Source organism: Naegleria lovaniensis (genome assembly GCF_003324165.1).
Source record: "Naegleria lovaniensis strain ATCC 30569 chromosome Unknown tig003, whole genome shotgun sequence".
NCBI classification, from domain to species: Eukaryota; Heterolobosea; class Eutetramitea; order Acrasida; family Naegleriidae; genus Naegleria; species Naegleria lovaniensis.
In genome coordinates this window covers 43,203-52,406 of record NW_025407825.1, presented here as the reverse complement: position 1 = coordinate 52,406, position 9,204 = coordinate 43,203, and the positions used below count along the sequence as shown (strand labels likewise).

Below are 9,204 nucleotides of genomic sequence, written 5' to 3'. Positions count from 1 at the left end.
ACATTGATAACAGCCTCGACATAATCCATGAGCAAGGTTATGCTTTTGTTGATTGATGATTTTGGATGTGTAGCTTCCAAACTTGATGCTGTATTGAATTCCCGTTTTCAAAGAATTATCAGAAATAGAAGACCCCTCATATGAGTAGAGAATATTGGGCAACGGATATTGAATAACTTTAGAAAGATGTTCATGGTGAATCGATTTGTCTGAAAGAAGTTGCCAAGGGTTGAATCTGACCATTTTTTAATCAATTGTTTGATACTAAGGAACGAAGTGTTGGTTTTATTGAGAACAAAGTTTAACGGTTAGTTTCACATACTAGAACCTCCATTTCAATCAACATCCATTTCGCACCTTACACTCAAGTGTCAAATACAAATAGCACCTTACACTCAAGTGTCAAATACAAATCACACTTCGTTCATTTGGCACTCAAGTGTCAAATGCAAACGACACTGACACTAAGTGTAAGGTGTAAGGTGCCAAAATATAACAACTCAATGGAAGATTGTGATTTTTCAGATGCAACTGGTATGGATAGTTTTTGGAATGCTTTGCTTGATATAATAGTCAAGGCATGTAAACTCTCCAATACGACTTGTGTGATATCTCATCATAAGTATTTGGTTACCTCAAAAAGATATGAAAAGTCTTGTTTCACAAACGTTGATTTTAAAGATATACCTGGAAAATTACAAGAATGCACATTGGATAATTGTAAATTTGAATTTGAACGCCAACCGAAGACAAGCTTGACAGGATCTAAGTTTCAAAAAATAGATTTTTCAAAATGCACATTTTCAGACTGCAAGTTCAAAAATATTCAATGGAATAAGAATGATGTCCTTGCTAATTCATTTGCTCGATGCGAGTTTTCTGAATGCAATTTTAGGAATGCCGATCTCAGAGATGAGGTTTTTTCACAATGCACTTTCACAAATTGTCAATTCTGGAACTGTCTCATGACAACATGGCTTTATCAAAAAATCAGTCCTAGCAGTAGAGTGCAAACAGATCCAGTATTACCTTTTGGCAAGCAGACAACCAAGAGACCTTTTGTGGTAAAAGTTACTTCACCAAACTCAGTTCAAGAACTTTCACGAGAGGAAATTGATGAGTGGGAAAAAAGTACAAATTTAATAGATGATACATTTTACGACTCAGTTGAAGAACTTTCACAAGAGGAAATTGAGGAGTGAGAAAAAAGTACAATAATACTCAAGAGTAAATATTTTTAATTTACAAAATTACAAATCGTCAACCTCAAAGACAATGTTACAACACGAGCAAATTCACAAATTACAACTTGCTTGTCTTGTGACCTTCTTCCAAAACCTCTGCAGGAACCATCACTTTCGCTTGACCTTGCATGATAAGAGTTTCCTTTCCTGTCGAGCTCGTAATTGAGGATCCTCCCACACTTGACAAATCTTCACACTTGTAACAATCCGTCTTGAGTGTCACGATCTTTCTCTGAAGATCAATATGTTCAATTTCGACACGAGCTTTCACTCTCTCTCCAACCAATAATGGTAATTTGTATTTATATGTTTGTTCCATATAAATGGTTCCATCTCCTGGTAAATGAGCTCCCAATAAACCGCTAATGAGAGAGGTTAATAATTGACCATGAACAATGGGTTTCTTGAATCGAGTTTTAGATGCAAATTCTGCATTCAAATGAATGGGATTGTAATCTTCACTCAATTCGGCGAATTTTTTCACATGTTCGTGTGTGTATTTCTTGGAAATTTCAGCATACATTCCAACACGAAGAGGAAGTTGTTTGTTGGTTTGAACAGAGCTCACTACTGGATGATATTGATAATTTTCGTATTTGGTAATGGATTCTCTCCAATGATCGGGAAGATTTTCTTTGGTTTTTTTAGCAAAATTGTAATAAACAATGACTGTATGGACAAGTATAATTGACAAATAATGATTCGAATGGATCAAGAAACAATTTCGGGAATTAAGTTTTCGAGTGTGAAACATTTTGGTCATGTCAAAATTCATCATTAAACAATTAAGGTATGAATGACCATTGTGTTGATGAAAGATTAAAATTTTAACAATCTAAGTAATATGAAAGTTGGCATGAACGAATACATACCTGCTTCAGCTTCACACCAAACAGTTCCTTCCCATGAAACTCTATAGAGTTGTGTGAACGATGAGGTTCCGACTTGAGAGGTCTTGATGTAGACATCACATTGTTTGAAACCCTTTCCTGGAGCAATGCATCTCAAATCACACTGTCATTCGTATGTTGAAATGTGTCAAAATAATCATCAACATTGCATAGGATGTTTTGGCAATATTATTAATAATCGAATATTTTGATCGTTTCAAAATAAAATTAAATTTTTTAAAAAATTGAAATCCATCATCCAACCGATGGATTTGTGTCATCATCATCATACAAACCTTTAACAACACAAAAGGATATGTCAATGTCTCTGGATCCAATAAATTCAATGTATTGGGTCCAAAGTAGTCCGTTCTTGCCTCCTCGAACAAGGTCAAGTAAATGGCATTGTTCAATACTTTTTGATTGTCTTCATCACTCCATCTTGTTGGCAACGTGACTCTGTGACGGAAGGTGGTACCTGGTGGGATGACGCTCTTGGAATCTCCTTGTGTTGGCTTGCTTGGTGATGACATGGAGTGTGTGGTTGTTGTGTTGATTCTTTTTGTATGTTTTTACATCACAGCCGTGAGTGGGAAGAGAGATTGACAGGAAATTTGAGAAAATCTTCCGGTGGAGAATTGATGATGTTTTCAAAACGGAGCACGAATAATGTTGCTTGTGTAATTGAACAAAACCAAAGAGCGTTTATTGGACAAGCGTGGTTTTGAAAATGATCATGTGATTCTCAAGCTTATTCTTGGGAAGCAGTCTTCATGTATTCAATCAAATCGGCACGTTCGTTTGGCTTCTTCATACCGGCAAAGACCTGTTGCATGGTGTTAACGACCATTCCGAATTATTACCATAGGACACGAGTGAAGAAAATAATGAAAAATCACCACCGAATGATGATGAATACAACAACACTTGTACAAAGCCCTACTTACCATCTTTGTACCAGGAATATACTTCTTAGGATCTACCAAGTATTCAAAGAGGGATTGTTCATTCCAAACAACAGCCTTGTCCTTATTGGCAGCAGAGAAAGCATATCCTTCAGCCATTCCTGACTTTCTACCCCAAATACCCCACAAGTTTGGTCCAACCTTGTGAGCACCACCCTTATTGATGGTATGGCATTGAGCACACTTGGCCTTGAAGATTTTCTCACCCTTTGCAGCGTTTCCTTGAGGAATTTCTAAATGAAGGCCGCATCCATTATTCATCAAGGGAAGGTATGATGAATTTTATAATGAGCCAACAAGAAGAGTAGCGCGGTGTAAGCGAATCATTAAGCAAATTAAGGCTTACTTACCAGACATTTTTTTTTCGAATTTCGCCGGGTTGGTTCTCCGCATTATTACAATGAACGTTGTTTGGGGTATTCAATAACGCTCATGTTGAAAACTCACGTTCGCGAAAATCAAGGACGGTAATATTTATTGAACATGTTTAATTCTGAATAGAAAAATTCCTACTCATTATTGAATTGTAGCAAGGTCGAAATAATATGTTGAACACTGATTGGAATTGCATTGTACAATCTCAAAGCAGCATACACCACAGGAGAATTGACATCAATCACATCCACACCTCTGTACACACCTCTCATAATTTCGTCTGCTACCTGAACTGGAATTTCACTCAATGATTGATCCTTTCCACGTTGAGATTGTGGTTCATTTCTGACGCTTTCATCTGTGTTCAAAGTTCTTCTTCCTTCTCTGGATGATTCATCAATTGAAGTAACATCTTGTTGAACACCTTCACGTTGTCTTCTCTTTTCAACTCTTCGACTAGAATAGGATTCACTAAAAACTCGAGAAATCCATTCATTGAAAGTAATTCCCAAAGTTGATGTTAAATTTTGACAAATCAATGGAGTAACGATTTGGAAAACGAGTTGAGAAGCGTTGGGGAAATCATTTGGATCGACCTTTTGTCCTGCGAGTCCACTACGTAAAGAACTTCTTCTGACTTCACCTTCGACCAATTTGGAAAGTTCAAGCAATGAATTGAATCCAGGTCCTGATCCAAAGATTTGTTGATCAATACCTCGACGAGAAGGAGCATTTCCTACAACGACCACATGTTTTGGAGAATCAGTAAGACCTCTTTCACGAGATTGACGAATTGCTGGTAAAACCGTATTCAAAGTGCCAAAAATGTTAAATTCATAATTGGAGCGAATTTCATCTTCGTTCAGTGGATATTGCACTTGTTCAGGATTGATATTGAGAGTTGAGGAAGTTTCAGAAGTAATAGTACTACTACTACTACTGGATGCTTCTTCATTGGATCTGCTGCTTGGAACATTGGTTTCTCCTTTTCTATTACCATTTACGGAAGAACCTTTCACATCTCGTTTTGGAGAAGTTGAACGAGGAGAGGTCTTTTCCTTCACAAGATTTGGTTGTTGTCCAACAACACTTCCTCTCTCTACCGCATTGGTATATTTCTCTTCCTGACAAGTCATGACCAAATCATAATCATATTCAGTGACCACTTGTCGAATTTTCTCTTCATCATTTAGGGAACATACTTTGACACGAATTTCAGTAGTTTTTGGATAGTCCTCTCCCAATGTACGTAAGAGATCTTCACGAATTTGATTCAATCGACGATCGTCATTTCCAACAAGTGTCAACATTTTATGATCTTGAGATGCATCTCGTCGCCACTGTTCACACAAACTCAATGCCAATGATTTTGCAATTTCTGACTGAGAACCCACTCCTGTAATAATGGCAGATTTAATTTGTTGGGCTGAATATTGTTGAGGAGTTGGAACAGCCACACGAAAGATCATGGTCCAAATCCATCTTAAAAATTGTAAATACAATCCAATGAATGTAATGACTGGATACAACAAGGTGACCACCAAAGCTTCGAATAATTCCTTGAAAAAGGTTTGAGTGTCGATCGGGAAGAAGTTACTTCGTCCCATGATGGCTGAGAAGTTTCTCAACAAGATGGGAATGCTTTGGAAAGGTCTGAGAATGGCTTGTTGTGAAATGAATGAAGCACTTGGAGGGGATGAGGTTGTTGAAGTAGTTGACATTTTGAACAACCGAATAATTACAACTTGGAGATGAGGGTACAAGATTGGATTATGTGGTAATCGACAAGTTGTTGTTGTAGTTTTTTTACAAATGAAAAAGAATGGAAGGAGGGATGTGTGGTTGTAAGGATTTGTGATTTTACAATTTTGATCCAACAATCAAGTTGTATTTGAGGAAAGTAATAAAATGGTTTTATGAGTGAAATTGGCTCTTGATTCGGAAAGTGTTTAAACTATTTTCATTGGTTTTTTCAAGGCTCAAAGGTCAGTTTCATAAAAAGACCATTATTAGAAATTGTACATTTTATCAATTACTAAATTTGTGAAATTCATTTTTTAAATCTTATTCATCCAAGTGTCCTCTAAATTCCATCCTGGAAATCCTTCCTCTCTATCCTTCTCAAATTCTTGCTTCAACATGTCCAATCTCAATCTAGAAATTTGTTCCGGAGGTGCATTCGAATGTTCCTCAATTTGCTCAAAACTGCCAGGTGTCACGTAGTGATATTTTGGAGAATGAGATTCTTCGAGAGAAGTATGATAGTGACGAAGTTCTTTCTTTGTGGTTGGATGAAAGGTGTGCGTGGGAGGACAATGGATGAGATCGTATTCAGAAATTCCTCGTGTGGTTGTTTTGACCATTTTTTTGTGTGTTAAATTTGTATTTAATGTGGTAAATGAGGAATAAATGGAATGCGTGGATGGACAATTAAGGAAAATGTTAAAATTTAGAGTTGGCATTTGACAGTTGTGTTTTGTAAAATATTATGAAATAACTTTTAACATTGAGACCTTCTATACTTTCAACATGTTCAACTATCATAATGTAATAACACTGGATTGTGAAGTCATCCGTTTCATTACAATCGACATCCATCAACGATCGATCAAAAATTGTGTCAATAAAAAAAATGGCAAAATCAAAACACGCAGTATCGTCATCCTCTTCTCCAAAAGATGCTGCTGCCAATAATTCCGTTCCTTCTTCAACAATTACACCTACAACCAAAAAGACCGATGACTCTAAAACGACATCTGACAACACAACCACTCCCCCAAGTATGTTTTTTTTTAAAATTTACTAATTGTCATCATCATCCACGGAATGAAATTCACAAAAATTGACAAACACAGAATCCAAAAGTTGCAAACATTCTTTCATTCTCTGGACCTTCTTCATTCTTCCCATCACGATCGGACTTGTTTCCATTTATTTATTCACATTCCATCATGATGAATTGAAATTGGAACTTTCAAAATTAATGCCAACTTTATTTAAAAAGCCAGTGAGAACCGTAGCGGTTCAATATCCTACTGTGAATACTCGTTCTAAATTTCCGGCCATTATCAGTTCAACTCCTTCCTATGTGAAATATTTGGAATTACTTCAAAAGAACACATTGACACAAAGAAAAAAGGTTCATGTCGGAGTGTTTGATGAGCATCATTTTTCATTGTTTTTCTGGGTGAGAGCTCACAAATTGGGACTCATTCCAAGATTGAATTATTCGAATGTTGTTGCAGATCAACAACAAAATGTTTACAATTTAAACTTTCAAGGTCTTCCATTGCTTCATATTGATTCTCATTCCGATGCACAAATTCCACAACATTATTATAATTTTAAACCTTTTAGAGATTTAATTCAAAACACACCACTTGGGGCAAAAGAAGATTATGTCACTGCAAAAAATGTCACTAAAAAGCGTCATCCTTTCAATGATAAGAAAATGACAGAGCTTCTTGCAGTCACTTCGATTGGAGATTTCATTCCAGTCGCTCAATATTTGGAATTAGTTGGTCCTCGAGTGGTTTGGCTTCAAAGTAATTTCGAAGGAGGAGGTTACAATTTTAACACAGGTCGATACAATGCCGAGTTGGGAGTGAGAGCCAATGCCATGAAATTACCACCACAAACTCTTCAAGATTTGACAAAAGCTGCAAATTCTCTAAATGTCGAATCGACCTTTTTATGTTATCGAAATCCAGATGGTTACTCATGGAATATTCACCACAGAAATGGAAAAAAGATTTTGACCAAACCTATTCATACTCTGGCTCAAATTGCAAAAGAAGGAGTTTGTGTTGAAACTGAAGCGTTTCACAATGCATCACACGAGTCATTTCCAATTCAATGGGATGTCTACAATACGGATGAATTATTTCAATCTGGAAATGTGATTGAAGACAAAGCCAAATTCTTTAATTCCACACCATATTTATTGGATATTGATCTTGATTACTTTTCAACAGACGATGAAATGCTCTTCAATATTGTTCCAAGAAAAACCTATGGAGGACTTTTTAAGGTCTTGGAAGAAATGGTTCAAGAAGAGACCATCTTGTGTTTGGATCGAAGAATTTATGAGCCCACAAAAAACATGTCACTTTCCATGGATCAGGTGAAAAAATTTAACAGGAACAAAATTTCTAATTTACTTCATGAAATGTTCTTTAGAGGACTCATGTTCGATGAAAATAGTATCTTTTCCAAGCAACCCGTACAGAAATCTAAATTGATTGGTGACTCAGTGTTTGGCCCAGAAATTTTAGAATTATTTTGCAAAGGTTCACATCATGCTCTCGAACACTTGTATCAACTTTCCAAACTTGTGATTATCTTTTTGGAAAATATGAATTACTTTTACTTGTCACTGCTCGATGTGAATTATGGTTTTCCATCTGTGAAACCATACTGTAAAGTGAATCAAATGTTTGGAGTTTGTCCAAGTGGATTACCTTCGAAATATTTAACGCGAGATGAAATTATGGATCAAATGAACAAGTTGGAGAAGTTAATTGTTGCTCAAGAACAGTTACCAGCGTATGTGACCATTTCAAGATCACTCGATGCGTATTTACCAAAGGTTTTACACCATTTTATTGAATCGGAGACTTTACACATGTTGGAACGAGCATTTAAACAAATATCTCCCAATGTGACAGTTGACGTTTCCTATTTTGATGAATTTGAGCCAACATCAAAGAAATATGAAAAGGAAGCTAGTCGACAATTTTACGACATGATTGAAAAAGAAGCATCGATTATTCGTCAAGCTGTCCAAGAAATTGATGATCCAATTTCAACCTACCTGCCACATGTCAATTACAAAATTTACAATGTTGCTCTCATGCTCCAATTTTTACAAGAACGTGAAGTCTCCTTCGATATGTTCGTTCAAGACATTACACTCCTTAAAGAATTTCTCGAGTGGAAATTAACCAATGCTGGCTCTATGGATTTTGACAATTTAGGAATTGTCTCAAAACCTAAAAATTCCATTTTCATGCCTTATACCATTCCTTCCAAGAGACCTCGACTTTGCATGTTAATATTGAAGAATGCTCTAGAAGATTCTAACTCGACTTATCCAACCAGTGGCGAAACAAAAGAACAAGATGCAACATCTTCCACGTTAAATTGTTTCATTCAACAACTGAACCAAACATTTGAACGTGAATTAATTTTGGAATTGGAAATGGTCGAGAGTTCAAGTCGTCAAGAATTTTCACAAAAATTTGAAGAACTTGTCGAATATTATCAAAAATTATTCCCAACTCATTTCAAGAATGTGAGCATTTCGAGAGATGACACAAAGCCATATGCTCTTGTGGTCGATCCTTCTTGTGTGACCTTCGATATGGAAGAAGAATTGAAACCTAAAAAAACAAAATCGAAAAAGTATATCAATTTGGAAGAAAATCCAACTGTGAAACGTTCTGGAAGAGAACCCATTTCAATTTCGTATGATTTTTCTGGAGTTGTCTCGACGTTTAATAATTTAGTTTTGGATTTGTTGAAAGAGAGTACTCCCTCTGCCTCGTTGAAGGATTATTTGAATAAGATGGCGTATATTGATGCACAGAAAGAAGCATTTAATAAGAAAAAGTTGAAACAACGTTATGAAAATGTGAAAGGAATTGTGGAGACGTCCATCAAGAAGTGTAGTAATGGAAAATTGTAGAAGAAATGTGGGTTTATTTATTCACTAACTGAGTGTTGGCATTT

General features: G+C 36.1%; 7 protein-coding genes across 7 annotated transcripts in view; 3 read left to right on the top strand and 4 right to left on the bottom strand.

The window, feature by feature from the left end:
* Positions 1-7, top strand: part of C9374_009448 (uncharacterized protein) — a gene marked incomplete at both ends in the record, with an annotated part of 471 nt that extends 464 nt beyond the window's left edge. The window contains one exon of the mRNA XM_044699636.1: positions 1-7. This exon is cut by the window's left edge and continues 464 nt beyond it. Within this exon, the coding sequence (XP_044554765.1) occupies positions 1-7 (7 nt within the window).
* Positions 8-503: 496 nt separating this feature from the next.
* On the top strand, positions 504-1,202 carry C9374_009447 (uncharacterized protein; the record flags this gene model as incomplete). The annotated part of the gene is made up of 1 exon (XM_044699635.1): positions 504-1,202. The coding sequence occupies one exon, from the start codon at positions 504-506 to the stop codon at positions 1,200-1,202; it is 699 nt and encodes a 232-aa protein (XP_044554764.1).
* Positions 1,203-1,302: 100 nt separating this feature from the next.
* C9374_009446 (uncharacterized protein) lies at positions 1,303-2,667 on the bottom strand (the record flags this gene model as incomplete). Its single annotated transcript, XM_044699634.1, has 3 exons — positions 1,303-1,913; positions 2,117-2,258; positions 2,431-2,667. The coding sequence occupies 3 exons, from the start codon at positions 2,665-2,667 to the stop codon at positions 1,303-1,305; spliced, it is 990 nt and encodes a 329-aa protein (XP_044554763.1).
* Positions 2,668-2,885: 218 nt separating this feature from the next.
* C9374_009445 (uncharacterized protein) lies at positions 2,886-3,456 on the bottom strand (the record flags this gene model as incomplete). The annotated part of the gene is made up of 3 exons (XM_044699633.1): positions 2,886-2,960; positions 3,082-3,332; positions 3,450-3,456. 3 exons carry the CDS (start codon positions 3,454-3,456, stop codon positions 2,886-2,888), a joined length of 333 nt encoding a protein of 110 aa, XP_044554762.1.
* A 152-nt stretch (positions 3,457-3,608) lies between these two features.
* Positions 3,609-5,195, bottom strand: C9374_009444 (uncharacterized protein; the record flags this gene model as incomplete). The annotated part of the gene is made up of 1 exon (XM_044699632.1): positions 3,609-5,195. One exon carries the CDS (start codon positions 5,193-5,195, stop codon positions 3,609-3,611), a length of 1,587 nt encoding a protein of 528 aa, XP_044554761.1.
* Positions 5,196-5,531: 336 nt separating this feature from the next.
* Positions 5,532-5,837, bottom strand: C9374_009443 (uncharacterized protein; the record flags this gene model as incomplete). Its single annotated transcript, XM_044699631.1, has 1 exon — positions 5,532-5,837. The coding sequence occupies one exon, from the start codon at positions 5,835-5,837 to the stop codon at positions 5,532-5,534; it is 306 nt and encodes a 101-aa protein (XP_044554760.1).
* A 269-nt stretch (positions 5,838-6,106) lies between these two features.
* Positions 6,107-9,160, top strand: C9374_009442 (uncharacterized protein; the record flags this gene model as incomplete). Its single annotated transcript, XM_044699630.1, has 2 exons — positions 6,107-6,254; positions 6,330-9,160. The coding sequence occupies 2 exons, from the start codon at positions 6,107-6,109 to the stop codon at positions 9,158-9,160; spliced, it is 2,979 nt and encodes a 992-aa protein (XP_044554759.1).
* Positions 9,161-9,204: the final 44 nt, after the last annotated feature.